The sequence below is a fragment of the Tinamus guttatus genome, unplaced genomic scaffold (genome assembly GCF_059628265.1).
Source record: "Tinamus guttatus ecotype Peru unplaced genomic scaffold, ASM5962826v1 Tinamus_guttatus_pri_ptg000026l, whole genome shotgun sequence".
Taxonomy (NCBI): Eukaryota; Metazoa; Chordata; class Aves; order Tinamiformes; family Tinamidae; genus Tinamus; species Tinamus guttatus.
Window position 1 is genome coordinate 2,128,502 of NW_028288560.1, and position 24,919 is coordinate 2,153,420.

The following is a 24,919-nucleotide window of genomic DNA, read 5'->3' on the forward strand; positions in this document are numbered from 1 at the left end:
TCGGGGCGTCCCGCGCCCGCCCCGGCCCGGCTAAAGCTGGGACGAGCGGCCGCGCTCGGGTGCGGGCCCCGCGGCTCGCGCCGTGCAGCGGCACCGCAGGAGCGGGAGCGAGGGCCGCCCCCACGCGGGGACGGGCGCGAGGGGCGCGGGGACGGCGCCGCTGTGCCCCGAGAAGCGCGTGCGGGGACACGCGTGGGCCCGGCCGCCCCACGGCGGGGAGGGCAGCGCGCTGGCTCCGCCTGCGGCCCTGGCCGCGTCTCCCGCGTCTCCGCGGGCTCCGGCAGGGGGCGCCGCGGCGCGGGGCGGCCCCGGAAGCGCGGCGGGCGGCGCCGCCTGCGCAGCCGTGTCCGGGCCGGGAGGCGCGAGCGGAGCGGCGGAGCCATGACCCACCAGACCGGCATCCACGGTGAGGGGCGCGGGGGTCCCCGCGGCGCCGCCGCCGCCTCTCCGCGCCCGCGCGGGGCGGCCGCCGCGTCCCGCCTGCGGCCAGGCCCCGCTCGCGTGGGCGCCGTGCCCGGCCGCGGCCCCGCTGCGTGGCGCGGGGTCCCCGCGGGCTCGTGGCCTCCGTGCCGCGCCCGCGCCGCGTTCGGCCGCCGCCTCGGGCCCTCCTGGCGCTCGGAGGGCGGCAGGAAGGTGCGAACACGGAAACGCAGGGAACGCACCCCCCAAAAAAACCCGCCGCTGTTGACCTCCCCCAGCCCCTCGCTTGGGATGGAGAGGGCCGATTTGGAGAGAAAAACGAGATAATTGGGGCAGGAGCCATGGGTGGCGGTGATGGCTCCCAGATTGGCGGGTTTCTTGGTATGTGATTGTGTGCGTTTTCATAGTGCTTCCCTCCTCCTCCTCCCCAGCTGGCAGCTTCTTTGGCAGCATTAATTAGAGCTCTACTTGGTGCATAATTTATGTAACCCCATCAATATGCAAGCGGAGATGCTGGAGATGCGACGTCGGGGCCGCGGTCCACCCGCCCGCGTGGGCAGCGCTGCGCCGGGTCGGGTGTCAGCGGCGGTGGCGCGTGTCCCTGCGCGTGGGCACAGGCTGTGACCCCCTCACTGCCCCGCGTTAACCACCTTCCTGCGAGCGGCTGGAGTTTATGGCTGCTCTTTGCTCGTCGCATGACCTTTCCTTCCCCAACGCCTTCCCGTTGCTCGAGGACACGGCCAGGAGCATCCTTCCCTCTGGGAGGAGCAGCGCCTGTGCAGCACTGGCTCATGGTGCTTGGGTGTGTTTCGCCTGCTTTGCCTGGGGTGGCTGCGGGGTGTCTGGATAGCTGACAGCATTTGGGTTCACGTTCTTCGCCTCCAGTTTAAGCACAAAGCCGAGATGCTGAAGTTCAGCATCCAGTGAAGAGGTTCCAGTCGATGGGATGAAGCCAGAGCACAGCACCCTGTGCTCCCTTCCCGCTGCAGAGAGCTCTCCCGTGGCTCCTGTTGCAGAGCAGGTTGGTCTCTGCAGCTGTCCCTTCCTGTGCTGCTCCGTTAGGACCCTCTTCTTGCTGGGGGATGCAGATGCCCCATTGCTTGAAATGGAGCCGGTGCAGATCCCCTCGCCTTGCAAAGCTGAAGAGCAGCTCTCAGAGACCCTCACCCACCGTGGTGTGAGTGCTGGACAAGGAGGCAGCGAGGTGGCTCTGCCCCTTTCCTGTGGCACGTTGTTGGCGCCTTTGCCACGCAGTGCCGTGCAGCGCGACAGAAATCGGCAGGGTCAGGTCAAGTCTGTCATTGCAGGTCTTCCCTCTGTCTGTTGGGCAACCTCAGTGTCCCCTCTTGTCCTGCCTGTTGTTTCTTGTGCTAGGTTAGCTGGGACGTCGTGTGGGGAGCTTGTCCATCTCCACGTGCTCGGCAGTTATGAAGAGGAGCTCCTGTTTACGCAGCGCTTGCAGCATCTCTGGCATCCCTCTAGATGTGCACGTTTCCGATGCAATTTTACTCATCTCTGCTAACTGATTGGATTTATTAGTCCAGGATGAGCCTCAGCATAAAGAAGTGATGGAGATGCAGGCCGTGATCCAGAGCAGCTCTCTGCAGGGGGACAAGGTCTTTCTCTCCGCTTCTTCCCCAGAGAGACCGAGGGCCGTTGTGCCCTGCTCCGTCGTGTCCGTACCAGAGCGTGGTGTGGGGGCTCCGTGCTCTGATCGCTTGTCAGTTTGGGGCCCTGTGTTCTTTTCCAGGAAGCAGTATCTTCCTTGCTAAATGTTCATCTCCTTACGTGCCCATGAGGCAAGGCTCAAGGGAAGCACCTGGTTGGTTTTGGCGCCCCGTGGTCTCCTCTGCCATGCAGACTTCCCCACCCTGCCCTGCCGCTTGCCAACAAGGAGGAATTTTCCAGATCTCCCTCCCCGCTGCTGATTTTTCTTTTAACGCTCGTGTCCCTTTTGCCGGCAGGCGCCTGCTCCCGGCGTGACTACGGTCCTGCACGTCAGCTGGTTTAGGAGCGGGGCAGGCGCGAGGGCCGCTCCGGCTCGCTGCGGGAGCCGGGCTGGCGGCGGGCGCTGCGCGGGCTCGCCTGCAGCTTTCCGGGGATACTGAGTCACCCCTCCGGCTGCTGACTCAGCCGCTGACGTCGGAGGGGACTCCTGGGCCCACGCGACGCTGGCCTCGTCCGGAGGAGGCAGGTAGGGCTCTGCAAAGCCTGCGCTGGCTGCTCGGCACCTGTCAGGCGTTTCCTTGCCCGGCAGTCCAGGCCTTTTCTGCCTTGTGCTGCCGGCTGTTTCTCCGGGGAGCGCTTGCTCAGCGAGCAGCAGCACCGTTTGCTGCCCAGCGCTGCACCCGGGCGTGCTGGGGCACCCTGCGAGCAGGGTAGTCCTTCGGGCCGCCTTAGCCAGCCCTGTCCCGGGCGAGTTTTAGCGCAGGAGGAAGTGAGAATGGGATATCAGCTGACAGCATGAAGGGGAGGGACCGCTCCGGGTGACTTGGAAACTCCAGCGACCTCCTTTTCCTTTGCAGCCGGCAGCGGCCGTGCTGCCAGGCCGGGGGATCTGCAGTCTTTAAGTCCCTAACAGTTGGGGAAGATGCTCGATGGGGAGGGAGGCAATGGCCAGGCATGCACCGCGGCCTGGGGTGTTTGCCCGGGAACTGCAGCTCAGCCTGAAGCCTGGAGACAGGAGAGAGATTTGGAGGGTATCTGTGGCCACTCACCTGACAATGCTGGTGAGAAAAGGGGGCTGCCCCGGGTGACTGTTGGGCAGAGTGGAGTTGAAGAAGCTGCTTGTCAAGGGCTGCTCTGGGGTTCTTTTGGCTGTGAGCTTGCTTTTTAACTGCTGCTGCGGAGGCCTTACCAGGTGGTGTTTTACAGCCCGTGTTCTGCCCTGAGCCGTGTTAGATGGACACTCTGCTCTCTCTCTGGTTTAAATCCAAGGTTAAATCCACAGCGCCTTATAAAGGGATGTGGATCATGTAGACCCGAGGCAAAGTTTTGATGTTGGTGCAAAATTATCCACTTGCTTTGGGTGAGATTTTCAGTTGCTTCTAAGGACTCTTTCTGATCTCTGAGAGTAAGAAGTCATCTCTTAAAGGGGTTGTTTTTTTGATCTAGAAAATAAAGAAGTCTGTATTTTCTAAGGCGAGCTGCTAACATATAGGTTTCTTCAATCGGAAGAGAATAGAGGTTGGTGTCTGTTCTTCTGCACGGTTTCACTGGCGTCGTAGGAATGCGTTCTGGGGGGGAATGCGGGCAGGGCCCTGGCAGTGGCCATGGGCAGTGCGTTGGTCCCTCCTGGCTGGCCGCAGCTCCGCTCCCCTTGCTGGCAGTGCTGGATGAAGCCAAGAAGACCCTCCTGGAGGAGGATGGATCATCTCTTAGAGGGCACAGGGGCTGCTGAGCTGACTAAAGACATGTCTGTCTTTGAACAGGCCCCCGAGTGGCCAACCTGGCAGGAGACAGTGAGAGCAGCACGTTTGGTGCTTCTGACCTCTGTTTCTGCCATGAGGAGAGGGATCTTCTGGGGGTGCCAGTTGGAGCTGTCAGCAGCGTGTCCCTGGCTTTACCTGCCCTGAACTGGCTGTTGCTGTGTGTCGGGGTGGCCGGGGCTGCTCAGGGCACAAAACTGAACTCCCCCGGCAGCCGCTGCCCCGAGAGCGAAGCCGGGAGGCCCGGCCCTCGCAGTGGGGGTCGTGTCTGAGGAGTGCAGAGCGCACAGGTCCGCTCCGAGGGTGGCCGTGAGGCGCAGAGCCAAGGTGGCCTCTGCCGAGGGGTGATCAGGGTGACCTACCTGGTTCCTGCCCCTCGCTGAACCTCAGCTTGGCTCTTGGACGTTGTGGGGTCCAGGCCCCTCACAAGTGTCGGGGTGGGCACTGCGTCTCCCAGCCTGGGCAAACGTGAGGCTAATTCTCATCCTGAAGCGGGAGATGCGGAAGCGGAGGCGGAAGAGTTCACAGACATACGTGTGGAAAACAAGGTGTTGCAAAGCGAATTGCTCATGGTAGATGAGTGGCTGGAAGTCCCTAGGCAGCATTTGCAATCTGGGCAAGGAGTCGCCTGTGTTAAACCCTCATGGGGAATAGAGCCCAGCCTCGTGGAAAATTGGAAGGAGCTTCATCGTGTCCTCACTTGCTCAGAGGGGGTTTTCCTTTCCTTCTTTTTTTTTCTTGATCTCTGAGCTTTTTTTTTCTCAGAGAAAACAAAATCTACAAGGGCAAATCTTTTTTATAGTGAGAAATAAAATCCCCCTAGCGTCTTAAATTGGCCAAAGCTGCCCACATAAGAGCTCGCGGTAACAGGAAGGTTGAGCAGGTGATATATGCTGGGGCTGAATGCAAAGGAGCGTTTTTAGCAGCGGTGGCTCTTTTGTGCCTCCAATGCGTGGAGCTTGGCGTGCCGGCATGCCCGGGGTGCAGGGTGGTCCCCTTCTCTGGGCCCTGCGGGGGTGCAGCCGTGACAGGAAAGCAGAGCTGCTTGGAGTCGCTTCCGCTCGAAGATTATGTCCCGGCAATGAAAGATTGATGGCCGGGGGCTCGGGTTGCCTGTCCGGAGGCGCGGGTGAGGCAGCGTGCTCAGGGAGGCATCCGTTTCAGGGAGCATGTATTATTGATCCGGGAGCGCGGCGGCATCGGGAAGGTTCGGCCGGCGGCGCCTGCGGCTGGGGGCGCCCGTTTGCTTCCCCGCGGCGTGTGCCGTGTCAGCCGGACGGGTTGCCGTGGCAGCGCTGTCACCGCGCACGCCTGTCCCCAGGGTCCGCTCCGCGGAGCGGGCGCCGGGAGAGCGGGCCCGGGAAGCAGAGCTCCCTGCAGCTCGGGAAGGGACCACTGTGCTGGCCCGCAGGCCCCAGGCAGGGCCACCTGCAGGGCCACCCTTCGGCCTCGTCCTCCCCGCTGTGCCGGCAGCTTTAGTGCGTCTGTAGCCTTGTGGGCTGCACCGAGAAATTGTCTGGAGGGCTCCTAGGGAATAACATGTCCCAGCTCCTGCAGGAAAGCAGCTCCCTGGCGATGTGTGTGTGCGCCTCATATCATTGCCTGTTTCTAGCTCAGCAGGGCCGAGTCGGGGGAAGGAAGGTTGGGAGGTTCTCGAGGTTGCCATGTGGCAACCCCAGCATCAAGGCAGCGGCGCCGCTGGCCCCTCGGGGCAGCGTGGAGGCTCCTTGTCCCCAGGCCTTGCTGGGCTTTGGGCACCGTCAGGGCCAGAGCACTCCCAGTGCCTAGCCAGGACCACACTGGCTGCTGGTCAGGGCCTGTCGCTCCTGGCTGAAGAACTGATGGAAATAGTTGGCTTTTTGATGCCATGTTCTTCTCCTCGGCTCCCTCACCCTCTCCTGAGCTGTGTTTCCTAGTGCTGTCACCTTGCTGCTGTCCCCAACCGCTGAGTCCCCAAGCCTTGGCCGCACCAAGCAGCGCGGCCGCATTGAGGCCCTGCTCCTGGTTGCTCCTTCAGCAGTGACCTGGCTTTTTACCTCCCTTGGCAAGAGCATGATGTTGTTAAGCCGTGTTCAGCTTGTGACCCAGTGTACCAGCTTCTTCACAGGAAGTGCTGCACCGGCTGTTCCCTGCCCTGCGTCAGTGTAGCTGGCTGTTCTCATCCCAGTGCTGCACTTTGCTTTTCTTCCAATTGAGTTTCATTCTATTTCTCTTTTTTCCAGCCCGTTTCTCCAATCTGCTGAGAGAATGATGAGCTCTCCTCCTTGTCCTCCGGTGCGCATTTGCATCTCTTCTAGCTTCCAGGTTATAGCTGCAGAAATGGCACTGTTGCACTTGTCAGAGCTGTTCTGGGACTGTGGAGTGACCCACAGCAGGCCCTTGGAGATCTTGCTTGACCCAACCTTTAATAACTTCCCGAGCAAGTTATTTGCACCGTGTTGGCCTGGTGCTGTAGGATTCACCAAGACCCCGTTTCCTAAACTGGCTTATGGAACTTGAGACACTTAAAAGCTGAGTGGAGCTGAGACCTGTGAACTGCGGTGCTTCTGCACGGCCCGCAGACCTGTTTCTCTGCTGGAAGGAATTAGATCGATCTGAAGCAATATGTTCCCGATAGATATGCCTGCTGGCTGTAGCCCAGCTGGTGTTTATGCTTTTGGATTGTCTGATTTGTTCCAGGATTTTCCAGGAACTGATGTTAAGCTGGTGAGTTTCTGGTTACCCCCTTCCCTCCCGCCCCCAAAGGCAGGTGGCTCGTGCGTTGCAGCTCTCTGCTGGGTGGCGCGTCCTTCCCCCGTTGTCGCATCGCGGCCGTGCCCGGGCTCGCTGTGCTGCGGGGAGCTCCCAGCCAGCCCTCCGCTCGAGCGGAACCCGCAGCGGAAGCGCTGCTGCCGTTAGCCCTGCGCAGCAGCCCTCCTTTGCCCGCCTCGCCCTTGCTGTCCCGTTGGGGTCCTCCTTCCTCACCTCACCTGGCTCGCAAAGGTGACAGGAAGCCTCAGGGAGAGAGGGCAGCAGGGCTTGTGGGTTAACCCGGCTGCCTCTTGTGGTCCCCATGTGTTGCAGAAATGTGCCACAAACTGTGGTTCCTGCGAGAAACTGTCAGCTGGAATGAACTTGTGACCTTCCTTCTCGCCTCCATCCTAATTCCCCCACTGGCCCTCAGGGCTTCCCTGCCTTGAAACGTCTTGGTTGCGTTTGGCTTCTTTGATCTGCCATCTCCTCTGTGCTGGTTTGCATCCCACTGACAGGAGCTGGGCTTGATTTGATTAAAAAAAAAAAAAAAAAGAGAAAACCATCACCACTGTGTCCCGTGGACTTGCTGGGCAGCAGCCAGGAACGTCCCCCTTGGATTCCCACGCGGCTTCTTCAGCTGTAGCCGGTGCCTCTCGAGCTGCGCGTCTTGCTCTGCGCCTCGCCGTGGGCTGACGTGTCCTCTCCTCCTCCCAGCAGCAGCAGCAGCCCCTGCCCTCCCACATTAACATTTTGGGCACGCGAGCTGCCTCGTCACGGCTGCTGAGCCAATTAACCCGTAATCACGCTCTAATGTCGCGGTTGCCGAGCCGGTGCTGAAAGCCTCCCTAGCGGCTTGTTTCTCTTCACTGGGTTGTGATTCTGCATTGCAGCAGACATAAGGGAATTTCAGACACCAACATGATTTTAAGTGTTTTTTATTCTTATTACCATTATTTACTTACCATTTTTACTATTATTTTCAATGAAGTTTAAGTCTGCTTTGAGGTTTTTTGGAAGCTCCCTGTCCCTCAGGACCTTTTGTTTCTTGTACAAGTTCTGCTGTAAATCTCTCCATGAGGAAGACCTCAGCACCTGGCAGTAGCCACAGATGCTGCTGGAAGGAAACAGCCCATCTTGGTGAGAGAAAAAAAGGGGTTAAAAATCCCAGACCAGCTTAGGTAGCAGCTTGGGAGCAAGCCCAGCTCGTGCTGGTGCAGGGAGAAAATGAAGTTCTGAGCAGGTGTATTGGGAGCAGGGAGAGCCATGTGCCTGGATGCTGGTGAAGGAGACGGATTCCTAATGGTGGGGTTGCCCCCCGAATCTTATGTCTTTTGTAAGATACCATTGGGGACCGCCTGGCACTGTTCCCTCCGTCACTGGTGTGCCGCAGCCAGGGCTCTGCGTGCCCTTCACCTGCTGCTGTGTCTGCCGTCTTGCTGAGGTGACATCTCTGTGCTTGGAAGTGACTTTTGTTGTTTCGGGGAGCTGCTTCTCTCTCCGTTTTTGCCTTGTCCTCCCACAGAAGAAGAAACGTTGGGGTGGGGGAAGTACCAAGCGCTCTGCTCAGGTGTGTTTCACACCGGGGGACAGTCGCAGCTCCGACGGAAGCAGCAGTTTCCTGGGCGGCTCCTCGGGGTGTCCCGTCCCACCTCCTCGCTGCGTCTCCATATGGATGTGGGGGATGCGTCCCCTTGTTTCCTTCTGCCCCAGGGCTGTGTGAGCCGCAGGCCCCGCTTGAGGTCTTTTCCCGTGAGGCACCGCGTGCAGCGGCGCTGGCGGCTCCGGGCCGGCGCGTGTCGCCCGGGCTGGCGGCTCCGGCGCTTTCCCCCTCGGCCTCCCCGCTGCGCGCGCAGCTCCCGGCAGCCCAGGGACGCGTTTTCCCCGCGGCGGTGCCCAGGTATCCGGTGTCCATGTTGCCGGCACGGAACAGACACGGCCCCGGCGACAGGGGACGGCTCTTCCCGCTGCTGCCGGGGGTGTTTCTCCAGGCGCCGGAGCTGTCGACTGGGATGCTCCGGTGCTGGAGCGAGCGGCATGCCCAGCTCCGCTGCTCTGCAATGGGTGCAGGTGGAGCGCGCACGCCGAGGAAGGCAGCTCGGGAAGGGTCCCCGGAGGGCCCTGCTCCGGGCGCTGCTGCTCGGTGTTTCCGTGGCCTCCGCGCGGTTGGCAGCGGTTGCCTTGCTCAGCCTCTCATCTCTGTGCAAGGGCCCGGGCTCCCTGGGGAGCTCTGACCCTCTTGATCTTGAGTATCCATGCGAGCCGGGGCATCCCTGGCCTTCCCCAGGGGAGGGCATCCGAGTGGCTTTCCATGGGAGCTGCCGCCTGGGGAATGTCCCTTGTCCTGGGGTTCAGCCTCTCCAGTCTGGATCTCTTCCTGTTGCCTTCGCTCAGGTCCTCCCATAGCATTTCCAACGGGCAGGATGGGTGCACGGCACCAGTGATGCTTTCTGGTAGATTAAGGCTCCAATCCCAGCTCAAGCTTGGCTGTTCCCGACGAGCTGGAGCGATTAAATCTAGCGGGGCAGTCGCTGTTGATCCTGGCATCCGGGAATCCAACCTTGGCAGAGGTTACGTCCCGCTGCCGCAACCTGCAAACAGGCGAATGCCCCGAGCCCTCGCGGATTATCCTTCCCTTCAGAGGTGCTTGGATCTGAGCTGGCGACTCCCGGTTGGACGGATCCTGGCTCCGGGATCCCGGCCGTCGGAGCCGGCCGCCTGTCGTGACATATCCCAGGCAGCCCTCGCGCAAGCCTCGCTGCTCTCTAAAGTTAATAAACTTGTCACTTGAGCTCTGGCCGCCTGCAGCGGCCAAGCCGTCGTCTAAATTTGGGTGATTATGTTCACGCAGGCCAAGTATCAAGTTATCTGGATCACATGTGCTCCCAGCTGCTACTTAACTCTGACGCCTCTGGGCGACGCAGCACTTCACTTCCCCTGATGAAAGGCTAATGAAGAAGCCCCTTGTTTGTTTTTTGTATTATTGTTATTACTTTTATAATAACTAGCTTTTGTGCTAGTGTTTTTTGTTTTACTGAAGTTTTTCTCCTGCCAAGTTCCTCCCCCTGCCAAAGAGCAGCGTCACGCCTGGTTCAGCTGCTCCATCTGACCACGATGTTTCTGGTTCTTTCAGCCACCACGGAATTAAGGGACTTTTTTGCCAAAGCCCGGAATGGTTCCGTTCGCCTCATCAAAGTCATCATCGAGGATGGTAAGTGCCGTTTTTCAGTGCTTTGACCCCTGCTCTGCTGTTTATCCTCTCGGCTTTATGGCTGCAGTGGGATGTGGTGCCTCAGAAGAGGACCGCTGTTTGTGGGGCCCCACGGAAGGTCTTGCTGGGACTTTCTGGAAGGGCAGCGGTCCAGAAGGGACCCGTGGGCACCCGTGGGGGCTGACGTGGGCGCAGGGCCAGGCTCCCTGGCGCTGCGGTGCCGCTGGGCTGGCAGAGCCCCGTGTTGGGGCGGCTCGGCCGTGCTGTCCCTGGATGCGGCTGCTTGGTGCGGGGCTCCGGGGGCTTTTCCGTGTCTGAGACGGAGCGCCAGGCCGCAGGGAGCCCTGCAGGCGCTGCAGGAACGTGGGCGGCGCGGGTGGCAGCCTCCCGCGGCAGCCGGAGCGCGCGCTCGCTTTGGAGCGGGCCGCGGAGCCGCAGGAGCGCGGCCTCCCGACTCCGCCTGTGCTCCAGCCTCTCCCAAAGGAAGCGCCGGCCCTGGAGCGCGGCTCCGCTCGCAGCCTCTGCCAGCTCTCGGAGCAGAGGTGGGAGCCCTGGCCGTGAAAGCCACGCGCTCCTTCCCGCTGCTGTTACCGCGGGGATGCGCGGAGCCCGCCTCACAGCCGGACCTGGCAGAGGGGACACTGAGTTGCCTCTATATCTATCCAAAAAACCCGTGGAACAAGGCACTGATTGAGCGGCTCAGCGGAGAGGCCGCGGGGCAGCTTTTTCCATAACCTCAGTCTCTTACAATGGCATGAACTTGTTTCTCACGTGAACGCGGCTGGCAGCGCCCTGCCAGGCTGCTGCCACCGGCTCCATCACGATGCCAGCTCCGTCCGCCGTGGAGCCGGGAGCTGCCGGTGCAGGACGGGGATCAGCCTGGCACCGCCGGGGCTCCGAGGTGTCCCAGCCCGGGTATCCCGTGGGGCAGGGATGTCCCCTGTGCTGTGGCACGGAGGAGCTGGGATCTGACAGACAGTCCTAGAGGAAAACCAGGAATAACGTCGCGCCGCAGCCGGGTGGTGCGAAGCAGCGAGTATGGAGAGGGACACGAAAGTGGCCGTGGAAGGTGGCTTAAAGGGACCTTTTCGTCCTGCACAGCAGGCTGGGCTTTAAGCAGCATAAAGCAGCTTTTGGAAGAGCAGCATAGCCTCAAATTTGGAGGATTTCTCCACAGTGATTTCTTTGCCTCTTTCAGCTCCTTTTCCTCTTGAAAAGAGGGAGTCTGGCTCCTGTTAGGATAAGTCATGCGGGCTCAGCCTGTTGATCAAGGTGCGAGGACTTGCAGTGCTGACTTGGGATTGTGACTACTGCTCCCAGCAAGAGACTCTTGATGAGAACCATACTCCCCGCTCGGGGCTCGCTGGGCTATATCTGTCCGTGCGATGTGTCATTGTCACCAGCTGCTTTTTAGCCCAGCCACGTTTGGCAGCGTTTTGTGCGGCCGGGTCCGGCTCTCCCTGTCCCCAGCTGCCGCTGCCTCCTGTTTCCCAGCCTGGCCCAGCAGCTGCTCCCAGCCCTGCGGGATCTGCCCGATCACCCCGCGGATCCTGGGGCACCTCTGTGCCGGGGAGGGCTCGGCCTGCCAGGAATGAGTGAGTGGTGGCGCTGCTGGTGACTCGGGCTGTCCACCCCATTGCGAGGAGAACCGGGGTCATCCTTGTCAAAACGGGGTGCGAGTTGCCCCTTTCCTCCGTTCACGGATCCTCCCACGTGCAGGAATGTCCTGAGCCTCCGTCGCTGCAGAGCCCAGTGTGGTGAGGGGGGCTCCCTTTTCTGACGCTCTCTGGGCAAACGGGACAGCAACCACCTGGATCATGCATGGGAAGATGCTGCGTGGGCTGGAGAAGAAAGTTTGCCCTGAACACAGCCCGGTCTTTGAGTGGAGCTGCGGAGAGGCGAGGGGAGGAACATGCAAAGAAGCAAGAAAAGCTGAGGAGTGAGGTTGGAGATGTGCCCAAGGAGAGCGGACGGGCAGGTTCCTGGTGCTTGATCCATGGTGCTCCCTGTCCTCCGAGGGAGCAGAGGTGCTCTGTGCAGGCCCCGTGGTGGAGCCTGCTCACGGTTCCTGCCCGGGCTCTGCAGAGAGCCGATACGGTTCAGGAAGTCCGGCTGCCTCTGAAAAGAGAAGTCTCATCTTTTCGTTGCTTGTTTGTTTCAAAATGACTCATGCGTCTCCAGAATCTGTCGCGTTTGAGATCAGCTGCGTAGTCGTTGAAGCAACTCGGCTCCTGCTCGTTGGGCTTGTTGCAGGCCCCAGCGCTGGTGCTGCAGCGGCAGGAGTGGGTCCTGCGGCCTCATGAGAGCCCAGGTGGTGCCGGTTGCTGGCAGCGCTGCTGCAATCTGCTTCTTCCAGGTGCTCTCCTCGAGCCTGACTTGCACAGAGCCTGGGAATCATGACCTGATGAGGATCAGCATTGATTTGCAGCAGGAATGTGTGTGAAGAGGGCTCACCTTGTGCAGGGGATGTTGGGTCACTTGGCAAAGGGGGACGTGCACAAGCTGCTGATGGGTCGACCAGGAGAAATTCATTGCAGTCTCTGTGTGAAGCCAGCTCTTGGCATAGAGTATTTTTCCATGGCTGCCTTGCGTGTTTTAGGGGTACCTTGACTTCTTGTGACTCCCTTCCTCCCTCTCCCCAAAGAGTTTTGCGCAAGTTAAGGTCTATTTGCACCGTCTTTGTGCTAAAAGTGCAGGCTGGGCATGTCCACAGGCCGTACGCGGCCTGGTGGTGCCTCTCTGGGGCAGCTCTGGCACAAGAGCTCTGAGCAAGTTGTTAATCATCTTGAAACCTGAAGCCTCTTCTGCTTTTTGCAAGTGTGGCCCTGTCCATGTTCAGGAAAGCTCCCCTGGGTTTAGGGTGTTCTGCTGTCAAGGGGCAGGCTCTGCTCTCTGTGAAAATGCCCTAGTCTGGTGGGCAGCAGTGATTTACCCCTGGTGTGGGAGTCAAACACTTGACTCCTCTCTGATCCGACTAAAGAAGCATGTTCCACCCGGTGGTGCATGAAAGTTGTCTGAGTATTCAGAGAGTCGTTTGGCAGCTCTGCTGAGCGCGTTCCTAGTCTGCCAGTGCCTCTCCCCTCTTGCAGCAGGGCCTGGGAGCTCCACGTACGTCCTGGAGGACCCTGAGCCTGCACTCCCAAGGGTCCGAAGGCTCCACACGCACTTCTTGGCATCCAAGAGGACGGGTCATGTTGTTTATTTGCTTGGTTGGGGCACTGACCACTGAAGCTGGAGGTGCCTCCCCTGCCATAACTACGTCTGCGTGCCCGATTCCGCTGGCCTTGTTTGCCCTGCTGGGAATGTGATCCCAGCTTTCCTGTGGCGGGCAGCAGCCTGCCCGTCGTCGAGGCTGTTGTCCGACTGTTTGCTGCTGGCTGTTGTGCGTTTTTGATTGCTGCCAAGCCTTGTGCAGCCGGCAGCTGTTCCGCGGGGGTGTTTTCTAGCTGGAATATTCTAAGAAGGCCTAGATCTGTTTTCCCTCCCTCTCTTCTCCTTCAACACCTGCTAATAACGCCTGGGGTGAGCAGAGCCGAGGAGCCTGTCCCTGGCTGCCTCCGGATGCATCCCATGGGAGCCAGGCGCTCTGCTTGGCATTTGGGACTCCCAACCCTGTTTATACTTCTGTGCCAGTGGGAGAAAATAAGCCCCGGACACTTGAGATGTGGCCACGTGTCTCAAATATGTAGGTCACTTCCAGAGACCCCAGCGCTGCGAGCAGCCCCGGCGCCCGCCGGGCCGGTCGGGGCGGCCGAGCTGGGTCCCCGTGGTGGAGGGAAGCCCCCAGCTGCCCCGGGTATGGGCTTTGGGTGTCTTTTGCGACTCTCGAATGTCTGGGATGGCAGGGAAGCGATGAGGGTGCCTTTGGCTCCCTTCCCAGCCTGCTTGGCTTTTGCTGTGGGCTCTTCCTTGGCACCCTGTGTCTCGCCAGACCTAGTTCCATGTGGCGCCCTGTGTGGGCAGAGCCGGGAGGGTCCTGTAGCTCCAAAGCCCCTTGAAATTCCCTGCTGAAGAAGCAGAGGGTTCATTCCCCTGTGCATCCGCCTGTGCTTGCAGCCCTGAGCTGCGTGGAGCTGGGAGGTGCTGAGGGCCCCTGGCCAGGGGCCAGGCCACCGTGACACCGTTGATGGCCTCTGCAAATGGAGACCCCACCGCGAGAAGCACAGGAGAGAAGCTGGTTGGATAGACAGTGGGATGCAGAGGGAAGCCTGGGTCCTCCGGCCTCGCGCTGGAAGTGGGTGGGAGATGAGCGGCCAGGTTGGCCCGGGGCCCTCAGCACCTGGCCCTGGTGTTTCAGGGAGCCCCCAGAGGCCCGTGAGCAGCCCTCGCCCCAAGTCGAGCCTTGCCGCTCTCCCGCATGACCCTTGCCTTCCTCTCCTTCCAGAACAGCTCGTGTTGGGAGCGCACAAGGAGCTGTCGCGGCGCTGGGACGCGGACTACGACGCCTTGGTGCTGCCGCTGCTGGACGAGCAGCAGCCGAGCTACATCCTGTACCGCCTGGACAGCCAGAACGCCCAGGGCTACGAGTGGCTGTTCATCTCCTGGTCCCCCGACAACTCCCCGGTGAGCTCCTCGCGCTCCTCCATCCCTCGCCGCGCGCCCACTCACGAGGAGAGACAGCTCTGGGGATGGGGGAATGTCTTAAGGTGCAGCAGCAGGTGAAGCTTTTGGAGATGATGTTTAACAAAGTCTCAAGCTGGCAGCAGAGCTGGTGCAAAAGCACAAAGCTGTATCTGATGCTGCTTTAAAGTTTGGTCATGCAGCCTCTCGTTTGGAAAGTGCTGTTTTGTTAAAGGCATCTCCCTTAAAAGCTTTCAGTGAACCCCAAACTTTGGCACTTTGGTATAGAACTACTGTTCAATATATTAAATAAAACATGTAGGCTCTTAGCACAAAAGCATCTTGCACCAAAGGACATTCTAAAAGTTCTTCTCTACTGAACGTATTGAAGAAGAACACTGTAAAAGAAGTGTTAAAAGGTGAGCGGAAACAAAACATTTTGCCTTGTCAGTGGGAAGTTTTTCTTTGAAGTCTGTTCCCTCACAACAGCTCACTAGAAAAAGATCTCAGCGCTCTCATTCCCTTGCTACAGAGACGTTTGCAGGACTCTGCGTGGAGCCAGCGTCCACCCTCTGCACTGCTGTGCTCCTGTCTGGTTAGTTGATTCGAAGGTGGAAGTTTTCAGCAGCGTCATCTGTTCTAGCTCTGTTTGGAGGCAATTTGTCTGAGATGTCCCAAAAAGCTGTGCTTTTTGGAGAAACATGGGCTCGACTCGTGTGGCGCTCCCTAATAAGGTGACTGTCTGCCTTTAAACGCTGCCAGCAGTATTTCGACCTTCCCTTGTAGAAACCCAAAGTGCAGATGAAAAACACTTTGTGCCAAGCGCTGAAGTGCCGGCGCTCTGAGATGGGAAGGCGGAGCGCGGAGCAACCCTGTGTGGTGGGATTGCGGCTTCGATTGAGGACAGAGCCCAGCAAGGCCGCACCATGCGTGCGTGACCATGGCCTGGACATGGAGCTGATGGGCTCTGCTGCCTGCTCTGTGACCTCTCTGACTCGGAGCTAAACGAGCCATCCCCTAACGCTGGAGACGCTAAAGTTAGAAACAAAATCAAAACAGAAACCAGGCAGTTGCTTCCAGGTGGCTTCCAGGGCAATTTTCTGCAGCTTGAATACCCAGGGAAAGGTTTCTACTCCAAGAGAGAGGGCACATGCGAGAGAGCTGGAATCTGCATCTAGACATTTTTGATTTTGCAGTGCTTGTTGGAAATGGTCTGTAGCAGCACGTTCTTGAAAAACACGGAGGTGACTTTGGTCCTTGTTGGGCTACCAGGCTCCTGAGAGGAGCCAGTTTCCAGGGACGTTTTCGGTCTCAAAGGTCAGCGTGAGCCGTGGTTTTGGTGGCAAGTGAAGGCGGTGGCAGGCCAGGCTGTTGCCATAACCTGGGCTTGCTGGTTTGTAAAGCTGGCGCTGCAGCCGGTGGCAGATGGGGAGGCAGCCGCGAATCCCCGCGGTTGCTCCGGAGCAGAGGCAGAGCCCTCCGTCCCGCTGTGCCCCTCCTCTCTGACTGCATTCGCCCCCTCTCTCCTTGCACAGGTCAGGCTGAAGATGCTCTACGCTGCAACCCGAGCCACGGTGAAGAAGGAGTTCGGAGGAGGGCACATAAAGGACGAGATGTTTGGGACGGTTAAGGTATGGTCACAGCTGCCCCGGGAAGGCTGCCTTTGCAGAAGGGACGGGAGGAGGGTTCCTGGGAGGAGGGTTCCTAGGAGCTCCCGCCAGCTGCTCTGTTTAGAGGCAAAACGAGGGAAAACAAGTGCCACGCGGTGGCAGTGTCCCGCTGGAGCACACTGCTGCAGAGCCTGGGCCGTGCTGGTTGTCTGGGTGGCCTTCCCTGTCCAGCAGTGGTTGGTGGGAGGCTTTTCTTCTGCTTTCCTATGCTGATCTTGCCCGTACGGCCGTGCTAACCAGCCCCTGATGCTCCCCGTCCTGCTGTGTCCCTCTGCCTGCAGGAAGACGTGTCCCTAAGCGGCTACCAAAAGCACGTGTCGTCCTGCTCCGCTCCGGCCCCGCTGACCGCGGCGGAACAAGAGCTCCAGCAGATCCGCATCAACGAGGTGGGTGTCCTCGGTCCCCTGCTCAGATGGGCTCCGAGACCCTGCGCTGGGCCGTGAGGCCAGGCTGCCTGTGCCCAGCGTGAGCTTTGGCTGCAGGGATGGCTCGAGCCTGTGGAGCTCCCTCGTGCCTCTCTTCTCTAACCATTTTTCCTGCTCTTGCTGAGGTGGACTGAGTATCCCACCATGACTTGTGGTCAAATGTCCTCCAGAAAGAGGAATTTTAAAAGACTTTTCTTCCTTCTTTCTTTTTCTTTCATTCTTTCTTCCCTTGCTAGGACTGGTGCTCCGGTGTCTGTTTCACTTGCTGTAGCTGGCTATTAGGAGATGGTTTGTCCAAGACTGAAAGCAGACCCACTGTCTCTGATCCGCTCCAGACAGAACTGAGTTTGAATTGCAGGGGAAGGCAGGAGGAATTCAGACTGATCTCTTGATTCCAGCATTGCACTTTGTCCTGCTCTTGCTCTGTAGCTATAAATGAGGGATGCAATCCCAAAAGAGTCTTCTTCACGGCCTAAATTTCAGACTTATGTTCTGGGAAGTGGCGTGGGGTAGGGGGAGAGCAAGGCTATAATACCTCAAGCAAAAGGCATCTTGCTGCAGTTGTGCTAAGCTCCGTGCATGGTACGGAAACGCTGAGGGGATGGGCTCGCTGCGTGGCCACCGTGCCTGGAAGCAGTTGTATCCGTGGGGGATTTCACACAGAAGGGCGAGCGTGTCTGGCCTCATCGGTGCAGCTGGGGCCTCGCTTTTCCTCTGGCTCCTCCGGGCTCCCGCCGTCACGCGTGTGCCGTCCCCTCGCTGGCAGCGCTGCAGCATTAAGTGCTTTCCTTGGCTGTGTCTTGCAGGGCAAAGCGGCCCAGGTAAGTGGTGCCTGCTGCTTGTTTTCTGGTTGACCTGCAGTGCTTTGCTCCCCACGCTGGGGTTGCCTTTGGGAGACCTGGCTGCTGAGTGAGTCAGGGTTTGCTGAAGGGTTTGGGACGAGTTTGGGTTTTGTGTTTGCTTAGTTTTTGTTTTAAAGGTACACTGTCCCCTGTGTAAGCCCCTGCAGCAGGAAAGAGTCGTTTGCATTTAGGCAGAGGGAAATCAACGCTTTGCCCGCAGCTTTGAAGGTGTGAAAACCCTAAGCAATTGGTTTGCAGAAAGCTCTCTGTGCTGGTCTGAGGGCTGCCTCTGCTCTTCCTTTCACTTGGAGCGGGAACTGCTGCTCTGTCCCTCAGTCCCACACTGAGTTGCCTGGGGTGGGGGAAATTTGTGACTCTGCCGTACCTGCAATTTGGAGTGAGTTTCTGAGGCGATGCAAAACCGTGTTCTCATCCGGAGGGGCTTGGGAGCATTACCCAGATGGAAGCATCCTGCTTAAAACAGTGCTGCCTCCTGACCTCCCGGCAAACCCCCAAACCACGCTGCTACGTGGAAGCGCTTGGCTTGCAGGCTGGAGTAATTGCACCTGCGGTGACAGTTATTTTATCTGGTTTATTTGCGGTGGGAATGTAAGTGCTCTCGACGCTGCATTCCTGCCTCCCTCGCTGTCCCCACCCCGCATGCCACGGCCACAGCATCGCAGAGCTCAGCGCACACTCACGTGCCCTCCTTGGTGGGAGCGGGTGAGGAGGCTGTGCGGGCCGGCGGGCAGAGGCTGCGGCAGCAGCCGCATTGCAGCCCCTTGCTGCTCAGGAGCTGAAACTGCGCCCCGAGAAAGGCCCCGATGTACCCCTGCGCTCAGCAAACCCTCTAGTGCTTTGGAAGTGACACACGGGACACTGTTTCTTTAAAAGACACCAGCCTGCAAGCGGCTGAGCTGTCGCTGCTTTGCTCTGCATGTGCCTGCCCCTTGCCTGGGGTTGCTGCTTTCGGCGCGCCTCCCGTTTTTGCTTTCTAACACTTTCGGTGCACGACTGCCTGAGATGCTGACCCGTTTTGCAGTGTCCCCCCTGAAGGTGGCTGGATTTCTTGGGTGGCAGAAGCTCCCTGGGAACCTCCATAGGGAAGAGGCTCGGAAGTGGCGCGGGGTGGGAGGCGAAGGGCATCGGCAGAGCGGCGGGATGCAGCTGCTGGTGCCACACTGGTTTGGTAGCAGCAGAGCAGACTTCTGCAGTGACATAGGCAGGAATCCAACTGGGACAACACCTCTTCTGCGTGTTGGCAGGCTTTAATTCTGTTTTTCAGACCGGTTTTCAGTGTACCCAAGAGGTGCAAACATGCTCTTAGGGAAGTGATCAGTGTGAGCCTTCACCTAAAAAAAAAACCTTCCCAGCTGGGAAGTTGCCCAGTCTCTGGAAAAGCAGGGGACTGTGTCTGGGCTTTGGCTGCAATCGGAGAACTGCATGGAAAGAGGTGATGCTGTGTGATGCCCTCAAGCTGGGTCAAGTGTGGTGGGAGCCCTTAAATTTTGCCCTTTCTGCTTGAAAATGCTTCCAAACAGCCAGAAAACGCATCGGTGGCTTTACCGAGTCGGCGGTTGTCAGCAGACAGTCCAGAAACAGCTTTTAATTTCGTTTGAGCTACATTAATGCCCGCAGGAGGGGAAAGCGCCTCTTAGCTGCCCTCTGCGATTCCTCACGTCTCGTGTCTGCCGGAGCCACGGGCCGCTCGGGACTTGTGGAAAGAGGCAAGAGGACTGAGAGGGAGCAGAGTGGCTAGTGTCCCCATGCATCAGTTTTATGCATAGGCTTCGAGTTGGCAATTGAGCGTACAAGGGAAAAATCCAGGTTCTAAGGAGCTAATACAAGACCTGCACGCGGCCCCGGAGCCACGGAAAGGCCAGGCTCGAGCTGGGAGTGCGGGATGCGGCCCGCGCACGTCTCCCGAGCTGTGTGATGGCCAGGCCGGACACACACGGACATTTCAACAGGGAAGGAGGAGAAAATATCCGAGACGTGGCAGGTGGTGGGGCTGGCGTTGCCAGGACAACCCTTGGTCTCCTGGAGTTTTCTGCCTCTAGCACACTCGGTGCTGAAGCCCTCGCTCTCTGCTCCTGCTGATCCTTCCAGCCTCATTGAATTTCTGAGGCATGTGAAGGGGAGAAAGCAGAGGATCTGGCCGGGTTGTGACGGTAAAGTCTTTCCACCAACCAGGCAAGATTGTGTGCCCTCCCTGGCCCTGGGGCCTCGCTGATGTCCAAGCATCCCGTGGGGCCACGGGAGAGCAGAGCCTGGCGGCCCCCCTTTCCCGGACAGCCCTGGAGCGGTTCCTCGGGACGGCGGTGAACGGGTCGCGCGCTCCTGGGCTCACGACTCAGGGGCCGGAGCGCTGGCAGGCCCTTCCCCATGGTCGCCGCTTGCTCAGAGGGGCCCAGGAGCTCATCCCTGCATTGGTGTCGCTGACAGCACCTGGGCCTGCGGGGGGTCGGGGACAGGCCCGGGGAGCCCCTGCTGCCTGAACGGCTTCTGCAGCCCATAGGAGAGGGCAGGGTTGGGAGCAGCGGTCGGCCAGGACCTGGCTCTGCACAGAGACATCCATGGAGGTGACCAGGGCCGCGCTAAGGTACACAGTGGCAGCAGGCAGCGCTGCCAGCTCTCCGCTCCCCGTGTGTGTGCCTCGTCTCGCACGCGTCCTCCCCGTCTCGGGTCTCTCCACGCTGATGTCTTCCATGTGTTTTTTGTTGCCATCCCTGCCCACGCTCCCAGGACCTGCGCTCCTTGGCCCCCGGCAGAGAGATGGTAGGCGGCCGTCTCGCCCCGCGTCTCGGTGCTCCCCTCCTCATCTCGGACGAGCGTCCCCTCCTGTGTCCCCCCTTGCCCTGTGCTGGCCGAGCGCTCCGCTGGCACTCGTCCCGTGCACGGCGGGAACTCATGGCCTCTCTCCTGTCCTCACGCTGCCAGGACTCGTGTTCACAGGACTCGAGCAGCGAGATGGTAGGATGTCCCTGGGCCAACCCGCGCGCGCCCTGGGCCTGTCTTGCTCTTCCCTGAGTGTTTCTGCATGCTGCACTTCACTTATCCCCTCCGAGTGACTCGCTGTCCAAGCCCCTCTCTTGCCCTCCGGGAGCTGTCCCCCAGCTCTGGCGTCGGGTGTCCAAAAAGGGTCACTTAAGTCCCAAGGGCTGTGTTGGATGGAGGGAGGGACTAGAGCTCGTGACATCGCCAGACTGTGCCTTAGTGGGGCAAACTGAGCGCCCGAAGCTTTGCGGATAGGTGGGATAGCTGCGCCCGTCGGTGTGACTCCGTCTCCCTGTATTCCGTGACAGATGGTAGGGGGCTGTTGCTGCTGCCCGTCGCTCGTAGAGTCCCCCGGCCCCAAGGAGGTAGGCCCTGCCTGCAGACTGTTGTGCTCTGAGCTCTCTCCTCCCTCTTGGCAAGGTCACATCACCCTCGGTGCCACCTCCTGCCAGGGGCATCGCCTCTGTCCCGGTGGGTGTCCTGCTCGGGACAGAGGCTCCCGGCTGCCGGGATGATGTGGCTTCCCATTAGGAAGCTCCTGTGACTTCTCTGCTCTGTTACCCTCCCTCTTTGAAGTGGCGTTTGGTGTCCTGGGTTTGCTGACCTAGCTGCAGGCCTGGTTGCTGTGCGCTTCCCGCTGCCACAAAGCGGGGCCTTCGTCTGCTAGGGTTTGCTTGGAAAGAGTGGCGGGAACATCCCTGAGCTGTGGATATCCCCTCCAGTGGTGGAGCGGATGCCTGTACACCACAGTCAGACTGCCCAGGTATATATATAAATACATATATGAAGAGAGGAATGTTTGTGCATTGGTTACAATACCCCTCAGCTATCCCCCCTGGGGAATTCATCGCCAGTACAGCCTGGTGCTGAGAAAGGTAAATGAAACCAGTGGGAGTTGGAGATCCTCTTTGCTGGGAGCAGTTGTGCAGAGGAGAGGAGGGGGGTCTAAACCTGCAAGGCTGGGAAACACCAGCCTGGGGATGCATGGCTGGATCCAGACTCTGACAGATTATTTGCCAAAGAGCAGTGGTGCTGTAAGAAACACCAGAGTCCCTCTGAATTTTAAATGTTTCTTTTGCAGCAGAAACATTTCTTTCATGGCAAATGGCTCCTTGTATGTCATGCTGCTGAAACTCTTTGCAGGTTTGAGGTAGAGCCGTTGCCTCTGCTTGGGGCATCTGAGGCAGTTTTTCCGGGAATCGCCTGATTTCCCCCGACACATCTGCATGATTCTAAGCTGCCTGGTGTTGGTCACGCGTGGTGGCCCGCGCTCGCAGGGCCTGGGCTACCCCGCAGGTCCGTGGGGCTGTGCCCCGGGGCAGCCGAGAGGCAGCGTGGCCAGTGGCTTTTCCTTTCTGTCCATGCCTACCCCTTGCTGTGTCACCTGTCCCTTCTCTGACGCTCGGTGCGGATTCCATCCCCAGGTGAAGACGGAGATCAGTGTGGAGAGCAAGCACCAGACCCTGCAAGGCCTGGCCTTTCCCCTGCAGCTGGATGCTCAGCAAGCGATCCAGGCACTGAAGCAGAAGAAGATCAATTACATCCAGCTGGTAGGGCCCTCGGGCAGCTTTCCTGACCCTCCCCAAGTATCCTTTGCCTCTTGAAACCTCGCTCATTTTGCCCTTCCCCATCCCTTTGTCGATTAGAAGCTGGATCTGGAGCGGGAGACCATAGACCTGGTGCACACAAGCCCCACGGAGATCGCTGACCTGCCCAAGAGGATCCCCCAGGACTCCGCTCGCTACCACTTCTTTCTGTACAAGCACTCTCACGAGGGAGACTACCTGGAGTCTGTCGGTGAGTTATGGCTGTGCTCGTGTCCCTGCGCTCCCCCTGCAGCCCTGCCAGAGCTGGTACTCGGCCCATGACGGCCAGGACCGGGCAAGGTTCTCCTTGATCCTGAACCTAGCCCATGCTGACAGCCCTGCTCTTCTCCTGCAGTGTTTATCTACTCCATGCCTGGGTACAAGTGCAGCATCAAGGAGCGCATGCTGTACTCCAGCTGCAAGAGCCACTTGCTTGACACCGTAGAGCAGGAGTTCTGCCTGGAGATAGCAAAGAAGGTAAGGCCAGGCTGCCTGCACAGGACTGTGGAGAGCTCTGTGCAGGGAATGTGCCACGGTCAAGTCAAGGGCATGTGTCCAAGGGGCAGCATGTCCCCAGGTTTGAAAAGGGCCTTCTCCAGGGAAGTCTGGGAGGCCTCGAGCATGGCTAGAGTCGTTTCAAGGTAGCCTGAAGAGAAGGTTGGAGAAAATGCGAACAGTAATGCATTGTTTAACCCATCCCCAACAAAAACGTCCCCAGTACCAGTGGCTTGGGAGAAGATTCTCCTACCTAATGGGAGAGGAATGGCATTTGGCCTGCACCCCTTCTGGCTTGGAGTTTCTCCAGTCCAGGGCCCACAAGAGAAGGATGAGGGGAGTGAGAGAACCCAAACACTTGGCCTCCTCTGAGATGGATACCCTTTGCGGTGTCCTTGGCCCATCCAGTGGGGAAGCTGAGTGAGGGGCCGGTTGCCCGGAGGGTTGGTGCTTTCCCCTGTGAGAGGTCGTTGTCTGGGTTCTCCAGGTCCTTGAGCAAACCCCACTGGTGTGAACCCAGAGAGGAGAGGTGGGAGGTCCCCTCAGGGGACCTGAAGAACAGCATGAGGTGCTGGCTCTGTGCGCAGGAGCAGAGCAGTGACCTGTCACTTGTCTACACAGATCGAGATAGACGATGGAGCGGAGCTGACGGCAGAGTTCCTCTACGACGAGGTGCACCCCAAGCAGCACGCCTTCAAGCAGGCCTTCGCCAAGCCCAAGGGGCCCGTGGGCAAACGCGGACAGAAGCGCCTTATCAAAGGGCCAGGAGAGAATGGCGAAGACAGTTAGATCCCGGAGGGGCAGGAGGATGGGGCAGGAATAGGCCTGTGAACAGGACAGCATCCAAATGGTGTTTCCAAGCTCCCACCCCTCCACTTCCAGGCCTCTCTGCTGACCTGGGGATCTTTTTCCTCCATCTCAGACTTTCTTTCCCCTCCCCCTTCTCTTTTTCCTTTTATTTCCTTTCTAAAATCAGAACAGTCTGTTTCCACCCTGGGGTGGAGTGGTGGGGAGAGGGGCAGGGAATCTGGGTGTATTTTTTTTTTTTTGTTTCTTTCCCATGTCTGTGTGCAAGTCCTGGGGCGCTTGAAGGAGGACAAGAACAACAGGGAACATGTGCCCAGCTTGATCTAGAGGCACCTGGGTTTGGGGCTGTTGCTCTTGAAGCTTCCTCGGATTACCTGATATCTGCACCAAGTGAAGGACTTATCGGCGCGATGGTCTATGCAAAGGAAGGAAAGGATGTTTGGCATTAGTTTAATATGAGAAAACAAAATGCTTCTTTTCCCTGCTCCCCCTTCCTACAGACTTCTGCTCTTCGCTTCTCCGTCTCTCAGTCGAAGCAGCCCCTCGAGGCAAGTCTTGTAGCAGCCCGGGCACCATCGGGTTGCAGACGGGCTGTGGTCCCTGTGCAGGGAGCTTTGTAGTGGTGGTTGGCATTTGTGGCATGAGAGATTGTCCCTTTTGAGAGCCAGCCCTGTGCTGCCCTCCTCTATGGGGGCTTAATCTCCAAGTCCCCACAGGAGAGGCTCAGAGGCCCCCATATGAGAGGCCGAGAGGCTACCAGCTCCCCATAGTGGAGTCCAGGAGGCTCAGAGGCCCCCATATGAGAGGCCAGGAGCTCCAAGTTCCCCATAGTGGAGGCCAAGAGGCTCCAGGGCCCCCCATATCGGATGCGGGGAGGCTCCCAGTCCCTCATAGGAGAGGCTCAGAGATCTCCAAAGAGGAGACAGGGAGGCGCCAGGGCCCCCCATATTGAAGGCCGGGAGGCTCAGAGGCCCCCATAGAGGAGGCTGGGAGGCTCCCAGCTCCCCATATCGGAGTACAGGAGACTCAGAGACCCCCATGTCAGAGGACAGGAGACTCCAGGATCCCCCCATAGAGGAGACCGGGAGGCTCAGAGGCCCCCATAGTGGAGTCCATGAGGCTCAGAAGCCCCCACAGAAGAGGCCAGAAGGCTCAGAGACCCCCTGTATCAGTGGCCGGGAGGCTCAGAGACCCCCATAGGAGAGGCTCTAAGTCCCCGTAGTGGAGGCTGGGAGGCCCCAGGCCCCCCATAGCGGAGTCCAGGAGGCTCCAAGCCACCAATGGGAGAAGCTAAGAGACCCCCATATTGGAGGCCAGGAGGCTCAGAGGCCCCCACAGAGGAGGTCGAGAGGCTCTAGGTCCCCATATTGGAGGCTCACAGACCCCCAGAGAGGAGGCCAGGCGGCTCAGAGGCACCTGTCTGAGAGGCCAGGAGGCTCCCAGTCCCCCATATGAGAGGCTGGGAGGTTTAGAGGCCCCTCGTAGGACATGCTCAGAGACCCCCATATTGGAAGCTGGGAGGCTCCCAGTCCCTGATAGAGGAGGCTGGGAGGCTCAGAGGACCCCGTAGAGGAGCCTGGGAAGCTCCCATACCCCCATACAAACGCTGGGAGGCTCCGAGGCCCACCATAGAGGAGTCCAGAAGGCGCAGAGACCCCATAGAGGAGGCCAGAGGCCCCAGGGCCCCCATAGCAGAGTCCAGAAGGCTCCAGGCCCCCCACAGGAGAGGTTCAGAGACCTCCATAATA

General features: G+C 59.2%; 1 protein-coding gene across 1 annotated transcript; it reads left to right on the top strand.

Moving 5' to 3' along the window:
- Positions 1–333: 333 nt before the first annotated feature.
- TWF2 (twinfilin actin binding protein 2) lies at positions 334–23,842 on the top strand. The gene is made up of 9 exons (XM_088527487.1): positions 334–406; positions 9,712–9,789; positions 14,174–14,352; positions 15,885–15,980; positions 16,301–16,405; positions 21,708–21,833; positions 21,930–22,080; positions 22,225–22,346; positions 22,986–23,842. The coding sequence occupies exons 1-9, from the start codon at positions 382–384 to the stop codon at positions 23,151–23,153; spliced, it is 1,050 nt and encodes a 349-aa protein (XP_088383613.1). The 5' UTR covers positions 334–381; the 3' UTR covers positions 23,154–23,842.
- The last annotated feature ends 1,077 nt before the right edge of the window (positions 23,843–24,919 follow it).

Coding starts and splice junctions, on each gene's coding strand:
- TWF2 (XM_088527487.1), top strand. CDS start 382: ATGACCCACCAGACCGGCATCCACG. Junction 21,834..21,929: donor AGATCAATTACATCCAGCTG/GTAGGGCCCTCG, acceptor TTTGTCGATTAG/AAGCTGGATCTGGAGCGGGA. Junction 22,081..22,224: donor AGACTACCTGGAGTCTGTCG/GTGAGTTATGGC, acceptor CTTCTCCTGCAG/TGTTTATCTACTCCATGCCT.